This window comes from Pimephales promelas, chromosome 21 (genome assembly GCF_988280905.1).
Source record: "Pimephales promelas chromosome 21, fPimPro1.hap1.1, whole genome shotgun sequence".
NCBI classification, from domain to species: domain Eukaryota; kingdom Metazoa; phylum Chordata; class Actinopteri; order Cypriniformes; family Leuciscidae; genus Pimephales; species Pimephales promelas.
Window position 1 is genome coordinate 6,067,865 of NC_142789.1, and position 23,443 is coordinate 6,091,307.

General features: G+C 39.6%; 1 protein-coding gene across 2 annotated transcripts; it reads left to right on the plus strand.

The window, feature by feature from the left end:
• The first annotated feature begins 37 nt into the window (after positions 1-37).
• Positions 38-22,812, plus strand: crtc1b (CREB regulated transcription coactivator 1b). 2 transcript variants are annotated; one of them, XM_089125049.1, is made up of 12 exons: positions 38-378; positions 1,671-1,787; positions 7,244-7,369; positions 7,462-7,523; positions 7,611-7,714; positions 8,274-8,379; positions 9,423-9,759; positions 11,719-11,853; positions 12,007-12,093; positions 12,349-12,435; positions 14,441-14,615; positions 20,550-22,812. In XM_089125049.1, exons 1-12 carry the CDS (start codon positions 253-255, stop codon positions 20,759-20,761), a joined length of 1,674 nt encoding a protein of 557 aa, XP_088981175.1. In that variant the 5' UTR covers positions 38-252; the 3' UTR covers positions 20,762-22,812. The 2 variants fall into 2 exon arrangements, with proteins under 2 accessions (XP_088981175.1, XP_039504377.2); XM_039648443.2 differs by having other exon boundaries at positions 44-378; positions 11,719-11,922; positions 20,550-22,811.
• Positions 22,813-23,443: the final 631 nt, after the last annotated feature.

The following is a 23,443-nucleotide window of genomic DNA, read 5'->3' on the forward strand; positions in this document are numbered from 1 at the left end:
GATATGTTCTAAAACATTCATCATCACAAACGCCTTCTATCAACACTTGAAACTAGTTCATTTAAAAACATATCGGACTCGTCTAACGTTAGTGAAGATTCTGGTGGGCTTGCTTGTTTGTTTTGTCAATCAGGCGCTCCTTCAGTGGACTGTCTCGGACTCCAATGCCCACAACTCTTCCCGTGATGACGCCGCCGCAGCAGCGCACAACGCGTCTCACGCAACGCTCTGTGTTTTGGAGAAGAACGAAAGATGGCGACCTCAAACAATCCGCGAAAATTTAGCGAGAAAATCGCCCTCCATAACCAGAAACAAGCGGAGGAGACCGCGGCGTTTGAGGAGGTCATGAAAGACCTGAGCATCACACGAGCTGCACGGGTACGTGTGTCAGAAACGGATACGTGTGTCACGGTTAAACGCGCGCTTAGCACAGCTGCTATGGATAGATTATAGCCTGTACATGATTTGAGAACACTTTTGTCGACCGAGAGCCGTGACAAAAATCAGTGAAGGACGATAATGATGTCTCAGGGTTTGAGCGTAACGGGAGGCCGTTCGGATGCATGAGCTCAGAGATGCTGAGAATGCGGCCGGACAGATGTCGTGCACATCTGTCCGGCCGCTAATGGAGTGTGATTGCTTTTCGGTCTAAATAATGAAATGTCAAATAGAGTAGACCGTGGATAGTTGTCATATGGGCAAGTTGTCACAAAACATGTTGGCTATATCAGTTTTTGGTTTTTGAGTTAAAAGTCTACACGTGTTTATTGTAGCAGTTTTGTATATTTAACTGTCCAACTAATTTAAATATTATGCAGGGTTACTTTAGCTTGTTGCCAAGGCAACATTTATTTATTTATTTTTACTTAAAATGATAATAAAAACTATAGACAAATAAAAAAAAACTAAGACAAATGACAAAAATACAAAACACTATTACTAAAACTTTAAAATGAAAACATCTCATTCAAAATATTAAAATCCTTAATATTATATCAATGATGCTAAAATATAACTGGATATTGGTATTTTTCATAAATGTCAAGTCAGGGAATGTTGTCACGTGTTTTATTTTATTTATTTATTTTTTTCTTTTCTTTTCATTAGGCATATAATTTGACCAAAACAATGGTTTTGGTATTTTTTTGTATGGCACTTTTCCATTTGTATTATTGTTCCATTATGATTCATGTTATTTTATATAAATGACTGATTACCTAACTTATACATAAGTTGTTGAATCTACCTTTTTACTTTTATTTGATAGGGTTTTATACATTTCTTCTTCTCAAATTGTCAATAAACGGTATGTTGTGACAACTTGCCCCACTTTTGGTCAACATAAGTTAAACGAACTGTTAGTCATGACTTCAAGTTTAACTTTTGAAAATAAAGAAAAAGTCACAGGAGGAAAATGTCTGGCATTTAGCCCTGGCCTCTATTGAAATACAGCCTTATTAGTATGTCCCTTGGCATTGAACTTATGACATTAGTGTGAGTCACATAAGTTGAAACCCATATTCTGCTACTTTTTGTTAACTCTCACTGGTCTGCTTTTCTCATTCTTCTCCTGATAAAGTGTTTTGACTCCCCAGTATCTGGTTTACGTTTCATTCATGCTTTCATTTCGTCATTCACTGCTGCTTTTCACGCACTGTTATTTTGCACAGCTGCAGTTACAGAAGACCCAGTATTTGCAACTAGGCCAGAATCGAGCTCAGTGCTATGGAGGGTCACTGCCCAATGTCAATCAGATTGGAAATAGCAACACTGACCTCCCTTTTCAGGTGAGACCTTAGAAACTTCATAAGTTTGAAAATTCTGTCTTACACACATGTCACTATGATTGAATATCCCTTCAGCTGATCTAATCACAATTATATGAACATCATAACTGATGAAACTCATAGTGCGAGATGAGTCATTCCTCTTATGCAGTACCTTTTCAGCTAACTAAATAAAAAAAAAATATGCTTGTGATGTACTTAAATGAGACACTTTTACTCTAGTAATTATAGCTTGATTATTGACAACTGGTAAGAAAATTAACCATATGAAATAACACGATGGATATAAGCACTAAAGTTAGTCATTACTCAGTGAGATATTGAGCGTTAGCCAACATGAGTGTATTAAAAAATAAAAACAATCCCATGTTTCTGTAATCTCGATTAATCAAACCTTACATTAAAGTTTTAAATATATTTAAATATCGTAATATAACACGCCAAAATCAACACATCACACACGAACCGATTTGATTCCCGAGCATTCCCAGGTCAAATCTCGCAAAATCCCTCGAGATCAAACGTGACTTCAGAGTAAACAATCATGGCGATGGTGATGGGGACAGGTGTAAATGCACCGTGTCCTAATTGGCTTAGGATCCAATCTGCTTGATAGGATCACGGTGATCAAATGTTAATGGCAAGTATTAACGCAGCCTGAAACAAAGACAACACAGACAAAGCTGCCAGGCCAGAACCCTGACATTTATTCTAGCTTACATTCTTTCCAATTTAGCACAATCAAATGTACTTAAGTATATCTTAAGTTGGACCTCAACACTATTTCCGGATAACTAAAACAAAATTAGTTGTTCCAATTTAACACTTTAACCATACCAAAAGTACAATTCCAGGGTATTTATAATACATATAATACAAGTTCATATATGTAAATGTATTTCTTATACATTTTGGTATATTTATTTTTTCACCAGGGTATAGCCATTCAACATTAGAAGATAATTGAATAGGCTGTAAAAAAACAACACTTTTTCTTTAAGTGAACTTACAATCTTCACATAAACCCATTGTAATAAATGTCACATTTAGATGTGCTTTTAATATATTTGGGCTCAATACTAGGATTTTCTTTCTACCGGACCAGTCTGGCCAGTTCAGACTTTTACGTACCCTGCTAAAATGCACAAAAAGTTATTGTTTTCATTGGTTTTGACCCATGTAACCTTAACCTGTAAACAGTGATTTAAGATTTCCATCTGCGGTAGGTCTTACAGAAAATGAACACATTAATGACAGACCGCAGCAGGTTTATTAGGCTGCTGTCACTTTAATAACTGATACACATGAAGCGGATCTGACACCCTGTTTTCTCACAACTCTTTACGTTCATTTAACTTTTTAACTCATTTAAGACTCTGCTTACGGGGACACTCATCAAAAAGAGACGTTCCCTTTCGAGAACAGTAACTCTACATTGTGTGGCTACGCTCTGGGAACTGTATTAAATCCCGTCGTAAGAGTAGTGAAGATAAGCCTGGGGAAAAACGGGGGCCAAGCTACACCAGCAACAGAAGAGACAGACAGTCAGCTAATAGCCGCGCAACCAATGAGACGTTATCCCTGACCGTATCAAAATGTGCATATACAAGTGCAATGAACACGAAGGCTGTACTGATCCAGGGCAGACAACACAAGCACTCAAGTATGGCCCAACTGAAGGAAGGCAGCCGCACGATTCACATACATCCGCAAGGCCATGTTAAAGGGCAAACAGCGCTCTGAGCGTCAGCGTCACGTGAGGATGATAGCTCAGCAGATAAACGGGCAGGGAAACACTTGTGTAACGTTAGAAAGGTACGTAGCCCCATGTCAGCCGAAGAGTAACACTGCAGTCGCCAGGTCCGAAACAGATAATATCACTGTCCATGAGAACACGTGTAAGTATCCAACGCACTTAGCTGAAGCAAAGGCATGGAGCAGAGCCGTTAAAAATAACATTTGGGTAGAGCTCCTTAATTGCAATCGAAACCAAGAGCTTGAAAGGTGGTAGGGATTGAGCCCTCAAAACTAGAGCTAGATCCCACGGCAGCACTGAAGGCGGTACACGAGTTCCCAGTCCAGCTCTCTCTCCCTCTCGCTCGTTCCTGCTGGCTTTTATCTGGTCTCTCCGCTCCAATCACCTCAATCAGACACAGGTGTTAGTCAACTGCACTTGGCCTAATTAGCACTCGGCTCCTGCCTCTCTCCCGCTACAGACTTTGCTGAACCACGCCCCCCTCGCCACAGTACATAAGCACAGCGTCAACAGCCGTAACAGCGACAACTGTGAATACACGCAGTTAGATCAGAATAGCTACAGGATACAGGCCAACATAACAACATTAACACAAATCAGTATCTGCAATGACTGAACTTGTGCAACGACTGCACAAATCCGTAGTCAGGACTCAAGACTAGAAAATTAATTGAGGATAATCATTTACCGAAAGCATTGTTCTGTGTAGATCAGCCGGTAGCAAAACATACAACACTAAAGACGCGTTTGCATGGCCCATGAAGAGGCGAATGACCTCAACAAGTGAGCTCACATTAAGGGGGTCTTTCCTCCTGAACGTGCACTAGTGAAGTGCTTGGTTGATGGGTATCGGGTCCAGTATCAGACGGAGTCCTCCATCCCTCTTGGGGACCACGAAATAGCGGCTGTGCATCTCTATTCTCAGAACGGGGCATTTTGAGGCAAAGTCAGTGACAGCCACACGACTGACTCGGGGTGGTCTGCGTCTGGACTGAGGAGAATACCTGTGTTGAATTATCCCCAGTAGCCAAGGTGAAACGCCTGGAATAACTGTACACGCGTCTAGAAAATGACACCGCGGTCGTATTAGTTCTATGGCCAGTTTGTAGACTGGTGCCCTGCCCCAGCCAGGCTGGCTGGCGTCGTACATGGTGGGGGAACATTGGCACTCTCGTGTTTTTCCATCGGGAGGCCATTACAGGCACAGACTGCAACTCCGTGTTTCTCTGGGGCAGGGTGAGTGACACAGTGTTGAGTGTATAAGGAGGAAAAGGCCCTTTGTTGAAGGGATATGTGCTCTTATTGCGGAGCTCATACAAACAGCACACAAATATTGCAAATGTCACCAACAAGAACAGAGGAGACATGATGCAGAACACAGTGCTTGGGTGTGGGGCCTCCAACAAACTCTGTCCTCCTTTCCTCCTTTTGGATGATCTGTAGGATCAAGGCTTGGCAGCCAAGGACGCCGCTCTCTGTGGTCTCTGATGCTACATTTCCTGTTCCGCAACAGCCTATGGCGAACATCCGGCTCAGCCGATTTTAAGCGGGATGAGGTGTCGACGAAGAGAGGGACCTCGGCGAGGGCTGGAACACGTGAGAGAGCAATATTCGTGATGGAGAAATGCTCAGCAACTGACTCCACGGCGTCACCAAGGAGGGCGGAGGATTTGATTGGAGCCTTTCTTTTTTTCAACCAGATGAGCCGTGAACTTACACGGCTTGGACTGCAAGCTGAGATCCGCAGCCAGAGACGAACGGACGGGCACAGATGCACGTCGACAGTCTCCTCGACGGGGGGGGGGGGGGGGGGGGCATGCGCAGAGAAACGCGAGCTTCCGCCTTGTCCCTTTGGAGATGTATCCCTTTACCAAGTGGTCATGGAAGAGCGAAGTCCTCCAACGGAGACTATAGTTACCAGACTTACTTCCTTTTTACCGGAGCATTTCGTGTCAAGTCCAGCGGGTCCATGAAAAGAACCGGTGTGTGGCGACGGCAGAGGACTATGGCCCCAGGCCTCATCGTCACCATCATTTCTGGGCCTCGACCCTGTAATGGGAAAAACCCTCTCGAGTTTGCACCGGCAGGTCAGCACAGTGCACGCACGTGGAGTCCAAGAAGGCCATCTTTTCGTGGGCCAGGCCCAGGCAGCCGGCACAGTACTCGTAGGTGTGGGGCGGGTCGATGGGGCCCGCAAAAATCCTGCTAAAGTTAGCCATCGTATGCGAGAAAGAAAAGATAACTAGTCCTTAGATGCAACTTTCTTTGCAATTCTGATGCAATATAGTTGGGGGCCATAAGCACATAAATAGGTAATTTCGCGCAAATTCATCTAAAAGTGGCAAATTTGGCACAGATGTAGCTCAGGTCATACTGAAATGATTTAGCTAGGGCGCCGGAGCCAGCGACCCTCGGGGCCAAGATGGCGGCCAAATCCAATATGGCCGCTGCCCAAAAAGGGTTCCGGCTATAACTTTTGAACCACATGAGTTACAAATACAAACTTGAAATGTTTTTCAGCTTAATTGATCATGGGAAACACATAGAAATAGTCTTTATGCACAACTTACTTCCGCATTCTGTAAAACAGGTTGCATCGCTTCCGGTCCAGGTCTTTTGTATGTGCTTCATGAAATTTTTTGCGGTTTTACTCAAGATAACTTAAAAGGAGCGAGCAAAGATTAGCATAACCAATATCCCTCACATGTGCAGATTGATCTTTAAACGTTTTATATTTTTCTTCTTCACAGTAACGTTTAGATATTTAATTGAAATAAAACGTCAATAACAAAGTGAACTAGTTAGGTTAGCTGATTACCTTAAAAATCCATAGATTTCGTAGTCAGTTCATACGGCCGTTAACACTTTCTCTGACAAGCGGATGCAATGAGACCCGTTTTCCGGTTTGGTCACGTGACGCACGGCATAAAGCCTATTGTCGCACCAATGCATTTTGTACTGCCCATGAGTCAGTCAGTATTGCATACTTCGCGACAATTGGCCAGCTGTTTCAAGTTGGCGTTTGCACAAATATTTCTAAAAAACTGAAGAAGGGAGGAGTTCACGCTCTCGAACGGGAACTATGAAGAAATATCTGAAATGTTTCTTAATAAGTTTACCATGTTTTATGTTCATAATCACTTGGGGACATTAATTGTTATATTATGATAAAAGAAAAACATATTTTTGTGAAATGTTTTGTTTGAAAAGTATGTTTATTCTATACTTCCTGTCACTGACATATAGTCCAAAGACGTTCGGACAACTTACTTATCAAATACTTTTTGGGAACACTACTTTATATATGATGGAGACATGAAAATGCACTGTATTGTAGGAATAGCCCAGAACACCCACACCGAAAGCAAATTACTAACCAAAGATTCAGATTATATTATTGGTTGTCCTAAGGAATGTCTATTTAATAAATTAGTTAAATGTAACAAAGCTGATGGAAACATGCATTTGCACAAGTGTCATTTCAAGTATCATTTTATCATTGCTATTCATTTATGATACGTTAGCATAAGAATGTACAAGATGGTTCTCATCGCTCTAAGCTTTCATACTGCTAGTCCATCTTCTGTGTGGAGCCTGTTTAATGCTTTTATTTGCCCCACACTCCAGCAAAAGTTCCCATACCTTTTGTAAAGAAAATGCATCTTAGAAGATGACTTAAACAAATCAGATTATTTTACAGTCGACAGTTCTAGACACCAGTCGGACGTCCCGACATCATGGCCTGGTGGACCGCGTGTATCGTGACAGGAATCGCATCGCTTCTCCTCATCGTAGACCTCTCTCTGTGGACAAGCATGGACGTCAGATATCCTTTACCATACACGGGCTAGTTTTACCCAACTGTGGTGTGTTTTACGTGCGTGTACATGTGTGAGAAATTGTCCTTAGCCCAGTTACATTGACAGCTGCCCCTACAGCTCGGTATATCTGTCACCACCTCCCGACACAAGTTGGAGGAGGTAAAGCATTTTTCCTCACAAACTATGAAACAAAACATGTTTAAATGTCATAAATCATTGTTTCTTCTGTTCCCAACTCTACTACAGGACCAACTCTGACTCAGCTCTACACCAGAGCGCTGTGAATCCAGCTCAACAGGACACTTTTGTTGGTGGATCTCAAGAATTGCAGTCAAAAGGAGTGAAAACATGTAAGAATTTGGGAGGTTTTTTTTATTTGTGAAGATACATGTGAAGTGGAATTAGAATGAATTTTGATATGTTTGTAGTGTGTAAATTCAAAAATATTGTACAGGGCCTGAAATGAAAATAAAAAACGTTCCCTCATTAGAATTAAAATTAAAAAATCTTCAGAAGAAGTTGGTAAGTTTGGCATATCTTTTTATTTGAATCTAAAATTTTAAAATAAAAGTTATTCCCTGCTTTTTAATATTTAAAGTGTCACTATTTTGCTATTATAAAGGTAATATATGACACAGTCTGTGTTTGTACAAAATGATTAAGATTATTCACACTCACATGGACAGGAAATATTGTATTACTTTTTATTTTTACTAATTCAATTTAAACATTTCTTGAAAATTGTATAAAGGTTAAACACACAACATTTCTTATCGTGCGTTTTGTAAATATTTTTCTCTTTCTTTATCATGGACACTCTATTTGTCATGTAATTGTAAGATATTGTTTTTCCTCATTTACAATGACTAGTTGGAGTTCATCCTCCTCTCCATCTCCCTCTTTCTTCAGTGCTGTTGCTCACCCCTCCAGATACAGAGGACACTGAGTCAGAGATGGAGAAAGACGAGCCCAAAGCATCTCTGCATACAGAGTCATGTGATGTTCCTGGGATTAAGTGAGTTTGTTTTTTTTAAGTATTTATTTATTTATTATTATTATTTTACTTGTGTTCTAACATGTAACACTTGAAAAAATCCTTAATTTAGCACCAGTCGAGAAAAGGAGGTGTGGCAGCAACTTTAGATTAATACCTAAATTAATATATGTGATATGAGAGATTTAGACATACTGTAAAAATCTGTTATGATTTGTTCTAAAATATTTAACCCTTGGAGCAAACTGAAATTTTTACATGATGCCTAAAGTTTATTTTTCTCCAGAGTTTCATGTAGATTATTCCTCAAATAAGCAACCATAACGAAACAATAAGAAACAAATCCACAAAACTGTAGGTCTTTACATTTTTATGATAGATGTAAAATGTTATTTTATAGCCATGAGGAAATGTTTAATACCTGGTAAATATTCTCAAATCATCCTTCATTGGCAGGTAAAACAGAATGTTCATTTTAAACCCTATTTGGGTGAATAATTAATATAGAAATTATATTTTACTTCAAGAAAATTATGCCTCATTTTAAGCTTTGTTATTATGTTCATGTTACTGTGAAAATAAAAAATAAATATAGATTTGAACGTATTTCAAACTCTCTTTATATAATTGTTTAATTGAAATTACATTTTGATCAGTGTTGTTTTTGAGATATTGAGATTTGGCATCTTGCTGAAAAAAAAATATTATATTTAAATATTAAATTTTATTTCAGTATTTTAACTAACAAAAGTTTAGTTTTAGGGTTAGGGTTAGAACAACCATGGTTTCAATAATAGAATTTGTTTTTGTTGTAATAAAAAAAAATATTGTATTTCAGTAATGACAATTTTATGAGATTTGGGGTGGGACGAATTGTGCTTTATTGTAATGAATCTTAGTTTCAAGACAATTAAGTAATATTAAGCTAACTTTAACCCTTAACCTCTTAATGGTAAGGCATTTTCGTCCAGCAAAATATACAGTATATTAATATAAATATATATAGTTTCATGAGATTTAGCATATGGAGGGTATTCACAGCATATTCTGTTTCATTTTTCCAGCATATTTCCATCTCCTGATCAAGAAATGAATAGCTCTTTGATGCCAGCTGCTCACAGCACAGGCGGCTCCTTACCTGATCTGACAAACATTCAGTTTCCTCCTCCTCTCCCCACCCCGCTGGATCTTGATGACCCAATAACCTTTCCTACGTCCAGCTCCAGTTGTACCAGCAACCTGACCACCAATCTGACACACTTGGGCATCAGTGCTGCCAGTCACGTCCCTCCCTCCCCACCTGCCCAGCACACTGGCCCCGTCCCCTCACCTAATATCAGCCTACAGCAGCCAGCTCCCACGCTACCACCTGCGGTCTCACCTCAGATACCCATCACACAGGTAAGCCGGCCTCCCTAAACAGCGCAGTCTGTTAAAGGGTTTTATTTTTATTTCTAGCAATTTTTCTAGGTCTCATGAAAATCGGATTCTGATCTTTCAGTATACTGTATATATCATTTTGTAACAGTTGAGATTTGCAATACAGTATTTACTATATAGCAAATCTTAACTGTTTGATTGTTTCATTGTTGAAAAATGTAAACTACCTGGTGATATATTAAAAGGTACAAAAGGATATACACTCACCTAAAGGATTTTTAGGAACACCATACTAATATTGTGTTTGACCCCCTTTCGCCTTCAGAACTGCCTTAATTCCACGTGGCATTGATTCAACAAGGTGCTGAAAGCATTCTTTAGAAATGTTGTCTCATATTGATAGGATAGCATCTTGCAGTTGATGGAGATTTGTGGGATGCACATCCAGGACACGAAGCTCCACATAGACGCTCTATTGGGTTGAGATCTGGTGACTGTATGGGCCATTTTAGTACAGTGAACTCATTGTCATGTGCAAGAAACCAATTTGAAATAATGATTTGAGCTTTGTGACATGATGCATTATCCTGCTGGAAGTAGCTATCAGAGGATGGGTACATGGTGGCCATGAAGGGATGGAAATATTCAGAAACAATGCTCAGGTAGGCCGTTGTATTTAAACGATGCCCAATTGGCACTAAGGGGCCTAAAGAGTGCCAAGAAAACATCCCCCACACCATTACACCACCAACACCAGCCTGCACAGTGGGAACAAGGCATGATGGATCCATGTTCTCGTTCTGTTTATGCCAATCTACCATCTGAATGTCTCAACAGAAAGGCTCATCAGACCAGGCAACATTTTTCCAGTCTTCAACTGTCCAATTTTGGTGAGCTCTTGCAAATTGTAGCCTCTTTTTCCTATTTGTAGTGGAGATGAGTGGTACCCGGTGGGCTCTTCTGCTGTTGTAGCCCATCCGCCTCAAGGTTGTGCGTGTTGTGGCTTCACAGATGCTTTGCTGCATACCTCGGTTGTAACGAGTGGTTATTTCAGTCAAAGTTGCTCTTCTATCAGCTTGAATCAGTCGGCCCATTCTCCTCTGACCTCTAGCATCAACAAGGTGTTTCCACCGACAGGACTGCCACAAACTGGATGTTTTTCCCTTTTCACACCATTCTTTGTAAACCCAATAAATGGTTGTGTGTGAAAATCCCAGTAACTGAGCAGATTGTGAAATACTCAGACCGGCCCATCTGGCACCAACAACCATGCCACGCTCAAAATTGCTTAAATCGCCTTTCTTTCCCATTCTGACATTCAGTTTGGAGTTCAGGAGATTGTCTTGACCAGGACCACACCCCTAAATGCATTGAAGCAACTGCCATGTGATTGGTTGATTAGATAATTGCATTAATGAGAAATTGAACAGGTGTTCCTAATAATCCGTTAGGTGAGTGTATAGTACATCTTACTTTACCTGCATACCGATACTACATAACAAATCTTAACTCTGTGATTGTTTATATCGTAAATAAATGTAAACTTTATCACACAGCTCTATATATAAAATTGAATATATATTATACCCAACTTTATCCGCATACATGTCATGCACTCACGTGAAGTCGACTATAGCAAATATCAACTGCTTATTTTTTTATTTCATTGCAAAATGTAACTATATTATTCAGATCTGTTATTGAGATCTGAATCAACTGAGAAATCAATAACTTATTTGAGCAATTATGAGTCTACAATTTGTCAATCAAAAAAACAAAAACAAATGAATTCAAAATATCAACAGATGATATAAAAGTTGAAAAAAATTTCTTTATCTATTGATCTTGTATTTTTTTAAACGTATATGTCACACTGTGGGATCATTGACAATGATCTAGTAAATGTATGAATTTATGACATTTTTTTTCCTTGTTCACAACACTAGCATCTGATTTGTTGACTGTATGTTGTTATCACAGCCAATCACGATGGACAGTCTGTCACTGGAGCAGCAGCTGTCTCAGTACTCACTGCTGAGTTTACTGAATGACCTGCAGAAACAGCCGCACACCCTTCCTCAAAACATCCGTCTCATACGGCTCCCTCCTCTCACCGTAAGCTCCACTGTCCAGACCTCTCTTGCCAGCCAATCAGAGACAGCCACAAGTGGAACTGCAAACTCAGTACGTTTTTCTTCTAGTGTACGCACTTTGCTTTAGGTTGGTAATTCAGTTATCTCAAATTCAACACATTTTTACTCCCCAAAGTATCGCAGTCAGACTGGCTCTTCAACCAATCAGTCGCCAACATCTCCAGTGTCCAATCAGGGCTTCTCACCTGGCGGTTCACCACAAGTAAGCATGACACCTCTATGGTTCATTCTTCATTTGTTGATTTTTTTTGTCATTTTGTGTTTATTGGCATCTCATAGTGTACTTCTCTCTATTGCCACCTTGTTCAGTACACATACCTTTACACTGTTACAGTACATCTGGCAGTTGAGCCTGTGTTTCTCCTCAGTATTTTGGAATATAATAAACAATGTCTACTTCACCTTCGTGCATGCTTACCTCAGCGTTACATTGTTCTCAGTGGATCTTTTTTCATAGCATATTCAGGTGGTTGGGAGCATCTTTGGAGATTCATTCTATGATCAGCAACTTCCATCCAGACAGACCAATGCCCTGTCCAACCAGGTATGTACATTTAGATTAAGATATACCATTTTAAAACAAACAACAACAAAAAAACCTCTAAAAACCCTGTTACCTATTGAAAATCAAGGCTGACTTCAGCTTGAGAGTGAGTCATAGCTGATTCAGAGAAGAAGTGAATTGCCTAATTAATTCAGTTCATAATTTAGACCGATAATTCAGTTCAGTTCCAGACAAGCAAAACAACTAGATTAGGGCTGTTCTTTGTGATGAACCAATCAATGATTTTTTCACAAGCTGGTCATTACATTATGGTGCGGTGCATGATAAATTATAAAAATAAACATAAATTCGATAGATAGATAGATAGATAGATAGATAGATAGATAGATAGATAGATAGATAGATAGATAGATAGATAGATAGATAGATAGATAGATAGATAGATAGATAGATAGATAGATAGATAGATAGATAGATAGATAATTTCACATTATTATGTTATGTTGTGTTATTATGTATATTTAGTTTTTTCACCGGAGTTTTCACCTCCCATCTCTACCATTGATGCTTGATTCAACTTACCGCGTCTAGTACCGGCGCAGAGTTGTAGGTTGCCAGGTTGAGGTCACAAATGGGTTGATATTTGTATAATGTGTCGATTGTGTGAGTAGGATGCATTTTATACAAGATTTTATACTATATTTTATATATATTACAAGGTTTGGGCCAAACAAATTACGGTAGAAATAACAAAATAGGTGGGGGGCGAGAGAGGGGTGTGAAATACAGGAGACTGGTGAAAAAATGGTGTTTTGGCTGGTGTGTGTGCAGCGTCTTCTGCTTTATTACATATGACAGCGTTAAGGTGCAATACATCCACCTATTGTACTTTGGATGTCAACTAGGTACTGACGCTGGATTATTGTTAACTCATAAGAACCCGGACCAATTTCCCCTTTGGGGCATATAAAACAGACTAAATGGACCACTTAAAACATGTTTCAGCTGTTGTTTTTTAAATACAACCACTCCTTGTTAAAGATCTGTAATGTTACATATTTCACATTGGGCTTTTATTTCTTTTTGGAAAATAAATCAATTTTGTCAGTTTTCTTGCTAAATAACATTTTTTTCTGTTTATTTTCTTTGCCACATATTTCAAAACCACATAACTGTGACCAGAACTGTGACCTTTTCAGGTATACATTTTAATCAGAAATATTTTTTTAGATTGTTTTTTCACAACTCGAAAAATGTGCAAACTGAATAAAAATAAATATGATGTTTCATACCATACGTTGCATACCTGCTTTAGTTACAGGTATGCAAAATATTTTCAAAATACATTTCATTAAAGGGTAAACTTTAAACCAACTTTTTTTAGTTAATGATCTGTAAGACTGGGGCTTTATTATTGCTGTTCATTGAATTTGGACATTTGGGTATAAAGTTTTTTAATTCTACAATTTATTGTGTAAAAACCTCTTAGTGCTGCCCTCTTCAGGTTGAATTTTCCTATTGGAAGTTGTGGTGCCTTGTGATGTAAGCAGGCACCAGCTAACCACAGCACCACGAAAAGGTTTTTAGAAAACCTTTTCAGATGATCATCCACGTCACAGAGGGTTCTTATATGATGGTCATCGCCAATACCAGTATTATATAATATTGTGTCACCCTTAATTAACGCAATATCGATATTTCATGTTTTGAATATCACGGTTACATTGTGTATATTGCGACATGCAATATATATATATATATATATATACTACTGTATAGAGAGAGGGAGGGAGATATAGAGAGAGAGATTCAGTGCCTAAGTAACTGCAGGGAACTTATTTCAGGGTGGGCAAAATCCATTTGAATTCTTTAGCACTTTCACAGTATATAATGCTAAATCGTCTATGACACACTCACTGGACTGGACAACTGTTTGATTGAATTTGATGGTGCAGGAATAAAATTCGCTGCTGTATTACAAATATTATTATTTTATTTATTGTTCAAATGATAACAAAAAAACTTTCTAATGTTGATTGTGTAGCTGGAACAGTTCAACATGAACATGATGGAGAATCTGGGTGACCCCAGTCACTGTTCAACCCTGAACTACACACAGGCAGCCATGATGGGTTTAACTGGGAGCCACAGCAGTCAGCAGGAGACACAGCAGCTGAGCTACAGTAGCCATGGCAACATTCCCAACATCATTCTCACAGGTATTGTGTCTTTCAATTCAACAAGAATGTCGTCATGCAAATGTCTTTCGAAGAGATGTCACAGAGGTACAATAAATGCATTGAGGCTCTTTACCTATACAGTACAAGCGTAAGTTTTGGGGAGGACAGAATGCTTGCATAAAGTTATCGTTAAAAGTTTGTTTACAACCCATTTTACTTTATTTTGTTAATTTCTGAGTAAAACAGGGGTCATGAACTGGCTTTTTATTTTATTTTTTATATTGTTGTCTGAGGTCAACTTATGACGTTCGCTTGGTTTTTGCATTCAAAAACATCTAAATGAATTAGTAATAGGCTATTTTCTACCCTAGTTTTGAGCCTAGCTGAAAAACGCTCGGTTTTTATGGGCGTCTCGCACTGAAGACTAGAAGTAAACGCCCTCTGCTGTGAGTGGATAACAGATTTGCATATTATAATAAGTCACTTTCAACTCACCCGTCGGTGCACTTGGGGGAAATTGTTTTGAAAACTTCCAATGTTGTAAAATGGTAACCGGAATGATTCGAATGATTCGCCCATACTCGACCCAGAGTCCGTGTGTTGCACCATTCCCATCTGATCCAATATAGTAGCTACAGCACCATTTTTTAATCTTAATCGGTCTTCAAATACAATCTCCAACTGTGTTTCGAGAACAAACGGACAATGTTTTACCCACATCAGATGGAACGTCATTAAATAGTATAACTATGATTTCCTATTGGAATCCAGAGGAAGCTTATGCAGCGAGTGTTTTCTTCCACAACCAGGCACTGCACAATATTTTTTTTAACGGCATGTTTATTTCTCGGTAACTCAATCCGGTTTGTCGTCACGAGGTAGGCCTATGTAATTTATCTATGCATGTAATGCGCGAATTGGTGGGCGGGGCTAAACTGGCCATGTTGAAGTAGGCGTTGATCTTCTTCTGCGGGGGTGGTGTTTTATCCTTTTTGATGTCATAGCAACTTTTAGCATAGTGGTTTACGAATGCCCGGCGCCGTTTATTGGGTGCTAAGAATGTCTATCAAAGGCACCTGTACGTAGCTCAAACCCAACCGTTTCCATTAGAAAAACACAAGTATTAAGTACAGTTTAACATAGATGTTGAAGTTGTTATTTGCATTGGAAATTGTTTGCGCTTGTACTTCTCAAGTTTAAAAATTAAAAAATGTATGACTAAAGTGTCAACAACTTTAATGGGGTACGTGTGCACAGCTGAAAGTTATGGCAGTGTTTCCCAAACTTTTTTTCTGGCGACCCACATTTTAAAGTCGATAAATCCTTGTGACCCAAAAAACATTAGGCCCATATAGTTCATATATCACGAAGAGAATTTATGCATTAACAAAATATGTATGACCATTTTTTAAGGTCATTTTTTAAGCTTCCAGTTAACTATTTAAAAGAGATACAGATATTTGACAAAGCACTTTTTTTGTTTAACCTGTTGTTGACAATATGCAGAGGTGAAATGAGAAAGGAAAAGTTGACAGGGCATCTCATTGTTTTCATATTCTCATAGTTACAGTGTACATAATTTACTATAATAATTATTATAGGCTTAAATTAAAATATTCTGACACTGAGACTTTGTAACCATGCATGGCTCACTACCACTGCATAAAAATGCCTAAACAGGCACAAAAAAAAAAACTACACACACGATTAAATACTATTCCTCTACCCCCCTAATAAATCTAAGGCAATATAAATGACTATAACATAGCATTCAATATAAATATTCCACATTTATGCCCAAACCATGGCAAATTATTACATTCAGGCTATTACATGGTAAATGTTTGTAAGGGGGGTGATTAGGGCATTTAGTCTTCTAACTTTATTCATGTTTCTTCTCTTTTTCTCATCAGTAGTGTTGGGAATGTTAAGACTGTTTCATCCGATTTAAAACTAGTTAAAATCATTGAGTGATGTGTGGTTTGTAAGAGAGAGGAGTACGTGTCCGACGCTTCTTAAAGGATGTCGCGCAACGTTATTTAATAATAGTGTCCGGGACCGGGAGTAAACGCAACTCCTTTAAGCTTTGCGTTCCGTTATCCACTGGGCCGTGCTGCCTAGTTCAAAGTAAACTAGTGAAACGACTGAAACCAGCGCTATTTTGTTCTCTATTTGTTGTTACTTACCGAGAAACCGCTTCAGGTGAAAAAAATCCGAATCGTTTCAGACCGTTATGCACGCGCGTTTGGCCAATGGCCAATTCATGGAAAGGAAATAATCAAACCAACGAATGATTATTATCGCTGGTTCAGTCGACAGAAATACGGGACACACATAAAAACTGCTGAAATATTCGGACTGTAAACTTTTCTCTCAGGTCAGTCGGAGTGCTCATGGTACACACACAGTGCGTGCGTATAGTCATCCAGCTTCACGCGCCACTGCGTCCACGCGCATATCTAACCAAATTTAGCCGCGCGGCACCACCAGAAAATAGGAGGAGAGGGAGGTTGGGGTGCCCTCGGCCGTATGGAGATGATTGGCGGGCCGCACTTGGCCCGCGGGCCGCCAATTGAATAGCCCATATCTAGAGAGTAGCCTACAACACACTGAAAAATAGTGCTCGACTTGGCGACCCAGACAAAATCTCCCGCGACCCACGTGTGGGTCGGGACCCCGACTTTGGGAATGACTGAGTTATGCTACTAGCGCGGTAGCTGTATATTGACATTGAAAAGCAACACAACTTAGTGGCACTGTGACAACCACAGTAGGTAGTCTACAGGCATAATGACATTATGATATTAATAAATACCACTTACCATTTATAAGTTAAATGGACTTCGTCGACGACGATGCCTAGCAGGTTACTTTACAACTCCGTGGCTAATGTGTCTTGCCACTTTGCGCTCATCCAAGCCTCAGGACTGCCGAACAGAAGTTGGTATGGACAATTCTTTATCGCATTTTCTTTCTCGGGACACAGCTGAGCGGCAGATATTCCAAGGTTGAGCGCCTCCTGTACTGGTCCTCCATTAGGGTGATTAATGGCAAGACAACAATAACGACTGGGGTCTCGCGAAGTTTAACGCCAAAAACTGCTCTTTTTTCAAAATAAACTTGCATTCTAAACTACTTAGAACAATATCTAAGGCTGCATCGAAAGGTAGCATCGCGTCTGCTGCCATGTTGAATCCATAGATATAAACAAACTGCTTCGGTGTGTGTCGCATAGATGTCGTCATCGTCTTGCTGCTCCCTCCCGTTCTGTGATTGGTTCCCTAAATGAGTCGAAAATCTGGGCCATGGTATCCAGACTTAGCCTGGTTCTACCAGACTCTCGTACATTCATTTCATTTGTACAGAGAGTCTGGCCTCCCTCAGTTGAGAAACGTTTCCTTCCTTGTAGGCGGGTTCACTATTAAAGTTCAAATCTATTGGATCTGCCCAGAGTCACTCACGATCTGCCATAGCCAATCGCTAATGTGTGGTCGTGAGTGACGTATGTCATGCGCCGAAACGGCTGGAAACAACCATAAACAGTAAAAGAAACAAGTCCGAACTCCGAATGATCAGAGGATTAAATTTACAATAGGATTTCAGTCAACGAGAGCTGCAGGTTTTGTTAATCTAGGAACAATTATTAATTCGAAATGTATATTTGACATGAAGGACAGTGATTATTCAGTCAATACTGTAAGTTACAGTGAATGATCAGTCTGTCTGCAGATGTGTAATAAACAACAATTTTTCATATTACGTATTTTTGTTTCTTAATTACCTTAATTATGGTCTTCAAAATATGTGTTTGTACATTTTTATATGGCATTTAGTTTTTTTTTTTTTATTAAAACAAATTAACCATTGACATCTAAAACTGAAAATCAAATATAGTCTCCAAAGTATGGGTTTTCAAATTTTTATTTATGACAATTTTTTTTTTTAAATCACAACCAATTTGTATGATTTACAACATGTAAAACTGACACACCAACCTCCTGTACGAGTGCACAAAGGGGCTCAAAATGTTCTATTCATCACAAGAATCAGTAAATTTACTGTTGGGAATCTGAGCGACTGACATGACTCCTGAGCGGATCTTCAACAATAGTTTAGCAGCCAGGACTCGGGGCTTCCGAACACCGCGAACACCAGGCTAAAGTCCAAAATGTCACGGCCATTGTGCACGAGCTGCCCAGCACAAACTTCCAACCTTTCTGCCTCCTTCACTTGGTCCTCCGTTGTGCAACAAGAGGTGAGACGACAACAATCCGGCTTTAAATTCTGTATATTCGGCAGTTTATTTTCCAACAGCGGACCGAATAGCTTTTCTCACGTCTTTCTCCGCTGCCATTACTGCACTCAAACTGACGCACTACATCAACGTCATCGTTCTCAGCCACTCCCTCTATTCGCTGATTGGTCCTACAAAAAATTGATTTCTGGAAACCTAAGGATATGGAGCGGTCCCAGACGCAGTACTGAAGGAAAATGAAATTGAGCGGAAGTGCGTAGGCGGGCGCAGCCAGGCTAATCCAGACTGCCTTTCAGCGTGAATAAAATCGTACTGCGGGAAGACAGCATGGGGAAACCCAGACTAGTGCATCACTAAATAATGTGATAATTTCGGTGCATCACTATTATAACAGCTTATTATTATTATTATTCAGCTAAAGTTTGTCCTGAACGTAGGCTAGTGTTATTGCTAATAGTACAATGTTATGGCTACACATCAAAGTAGACACAACAAACGCAACTCACACACTAAATCCCTACAACCTGATATTCGCTAGAGCTATCCAAGTTTAGTCGAGCTTCGCTCATGTTTTGTAAAGAATTATATTTTCATACACAGTTCGCATACAAAAAAAGTCAGCACTAGAAGCTACTCACCTGTCCAGAAGAAACAGTGCGTCCAATTTAAAATCTTTCAATTCTTTGAGTTCTCTCCACCGTTCAAAAGCCTTCCCGATTTCTTTGACGAAAAACGACGGTACTCCCTCCTCCTCCTCTTCTTGGGGATTGCCTCTTCCATGTTAAATGTATCTGGTCCATTGATAGCATAGGGTTGATAGACGCTGGCTTATTCTTCAGCTCCGACTTCGCGTGCAGGCGGCGTGAACGAGCGCAAAAACAAACTGGAAATGGTTGTTCCCATTCGTTTTTGTGACAGTTTGTTTATGGGGCGGGCAGCTAACGGATCGTTTGAAAAGATTAGATGATAGTTAGAAGATTAGATAATTAGGCTCAATCCCAATTCACCCCTTGGCCCTACCCCTCCGTTTTGCGCATTCACGTCTAGGGGTAGGGTGTCCCGATTCTTGTTGAGATCGAGGGGTAGGGCTACATAGCCCTCGAAACGGAGATTTTTCAGAGGCACACTCCAAACGGAGAGCTAAGAGAAAAGTTCACGGCAAACGGTTAAACATTTAAATTTAGCGCCAGATGATTCCACCACGCACTTTATTTACTCTTATAATAACACTATAGTCGTTTAAATTAAGAAATGGTATAATAAATTACCTTTTCCGATCAGAAAAGACATACATTTCAAAGGAAGGGATGTTATAATCATCATGTTTATTCAAAGTTAAGAGCAGCTGCGCTGATCCGGCAGAGCCATCGCCGACGACTGATGACGTATCGGGTACATGAAGGGTTGTTCCATTTTGTAGGGGAATATTTTAACCCATTGGCCCTTGTAACTCCGTTTTAAGGGCTAAGAAGTACACTCGAAAACAAGGGGTAGGGCCAAGGGGTGAATTGGGATTGAGCCTTAGTGATAAATTTTTGTTTTGGCCTTAAATCGCTTATACGACCTTTAATGAAATGTAAACTTACGCCAAACACACGTCACTGATATCATGGAAAATCTCCAACTTACTCCAATTGAAAATGAATGACATCTTGCATGTGTGAACACCCGTTTATTAGTTGCTAACTGGCATTTTTGATTTGTCCCACACTACGTAGTAACCGGGGAATCTCCACCCAGTCTCTCCAAAGACCTCACCAGCTCATTGGCCAGCGTTGGTGACGTCAGCTTTGATGCAGACTCTCAGTTCCCATTGGACGAGTTGAAGATTGACCCCTTGACACTAGACGGACTGCACATGCTCAACGACCCGGACATGGTTCTCGCCGACCCGGCAACCGAGGACACATTCCGCATGGATCGACTGTGAACCTGTGAATGCAATTTTAAGCGAGACATTCCCGCTGCATGGCCTCTCTGTTCACCATCTGGTGAGTGGCTGACCTCGTCCTCCCAACCACCCACACAACAGCATGCTGCCGAACCGCTCATGGCCAGGAGCTGGGGATGGCAGCGAGGGTTTGGGGGGTGTGGAGGTGGAAGTCCTGTATCCACACTGGATAGTTTCCAATGCGCAATACCGTCCACCGTCCACTCTCTTCATGTTTTGTTTTTGTTTGTTTGCATTTCGTTTTCTCGGTTGGTCGCCAACACGCATTTTCTGTTTTGTCGCTTGTCCATCCTTTTGATTCCATCGGCATATGGATCTTTTATGGTTCACACCATTTGTGTGTTTTGTTTTGAATTCATATTCACTTCAGTATGTTGATGAATTATTTTGGCACATTAAGTGAATTGCCAACTTTCATCTATTTTAAAATGTTTACACAAGTATGTCCATGAAGAATTATCCGTCTGTATAATTATGTGTGTGAAATCGACATATTTATTTATAATATGTATTTATGTATTTATTATTTTTTTAATTATAGATATATATATATTATTTTATTATATTTCTGTAAGGAGCACTACTCCCCCAGATTGTGTATTTAGGGTTTAAGGGAGCATTGCTCATTGTACACTGGAAGGCATAACATTTGCTTTTACAAAATGGCTTCCATGGCATTTCAATTTGCTAGCATTTTGTAACATGCAAACATCTCAAGATGTCACGATTGGTGTTATCATTTTTTTTTTTTTTGAAAACATTTGCCAGTAATTGATGAAATTTTCTAGCGAAATACAGCAGTCTCTTGATAGAAATATAACCCATGTTTTGGTGTTTTTGTGGACTGTCATGTGACTTTCTGTATGTTCTGCATATGTTATTCAAACTGAAGGTTTGATTACTGTTATCGCTGTAATGTACGCTTCAACAGTGGTCACCAAGAGCTGCTGCAGAAACCTGCTGAACACTACACTGTGAGAGGACCTGATTTTGCCTTATATGAACAAAATGCTGTTTTTAACTGTCGATGTGATTTTCTAATCTCCAAAGTGTTTTCCTCTCGATATGCCGTTTTGTTTAGTATTGAGTGCTGTATAGTTTGTACTTGTACTGCCAAACGAAACTCAAGTTTCTGTGTAAAGATGATGTCATTCATCTGGCATGGGGAGAGTAATGCTCCTTATTCTGTGCTGTTTACCGGAGTTTGTGTTTTTCATTCCCACATGTATGTTCAAACCCTGTGGCACTTTGATCACGTGACGTTTTTTTTTTGCCCTGTGTGCTTTAGCAAAGGTCTTTAATCCTGCTTTTGGGGACCCACTGTCCTGCAGAGTTGAGTTCAGCTAGTCAGTTCTTCAGGATCACTTGATTGGAAATACAATTTGCGGGACAGTTGGTCCCCAGAAGCAAGGTTGAAGACCTCTGTGCTATATTAGAAGGAATGAAGGAATCACTCATTTACAGTTCAGTGACACAGTTATGATCTCTATATGCAGTGGGGTCTACAAAACACCACTTTTTTTGCATTCAAACCTGGAAAGTTGTTGGATTTTTAAAAAGGAAAATCTAAAACAAAGACAATTAAAAAAAGAAATTGTTGTATCTGAGCTAACATAAACTAATAATGACCAGTAATGTATTAGTAAAGGGTCTCACTTTATTTTGATGGTTCCTTAAACACATTCAGTTGACCAGAAGTAACGTTGCACCTACATGTCTACTAACTCTCATTAGAGCGTTAGTTGAGTATTAATTGACTGGTAGGGTTTGGGCTAGATTAAGTTGATATGTAGTTACAAAATTACTTATAGTCAGTAGAGTGTCTGTTGGTGGAGCATCAGAGTTGGCAGATATTAAAGGAGTAGTTCACTTTAAAAAAAAATTTTGCTGATAATTTACTCACCCGCATGTCATCCAAGATATCCATGGCTTTCTTTCTTCAGTTGAAAAGAAATTTAGGTTTTTGATGAAAACATTCCAGCATTTTTCTCCATATAATGCACTTCAATGGGAACCAAACGGTTCAAGGTCCAAAAGACAGTTTCAGTGCAAACTGCAAACTGTTCAAAAGGCTTTAAATGATTCCAGACGATGAATGAGGGTCTTATCAAGCGATCCAATCGCTCATTAAAAAAAAATAAATAAATAATAAAGTTTAAGTTTTATAAGCTCAAATGTTCGCCTTGCTCTGTTTTGTGACTCTCCTTTTCAAACTCGTTTATCAAAAAGAACAAATCTTTTTTCGTGTCAATTTCAACGAACAAATTGACTCGGGAAAAGATTCGTTCATTTTGATGAACGAGTTCGAACAGGAGAGTCACAAACGCGCATCACAAAACAGAGCAAGGCAGGCATTTGAGCTTATAAAACTTAAACATTGTTGTTGTTTTTTTAATGAGCGATCGTTTCGCTTGATAAGACCCTTATTCATCGTCTGGAATCGTTTAAAGCCCTTTGTTTGCACAGTTTGCACTGAAAGTGTCTTTTGGACCTTGAACCGTTTGGTTCCCACTGAAGTCCATTATATGGAGAAAATTATGTTCTTAATTTCTTTTCGACTGAAGAAAGAATGACGTGGACTTCTTGGATGACATGGGGGAAAAGGGACCATCAAAATAAAGTGTTACGAAATGAATAAATGCTGTAGAAGTATTTTTAATT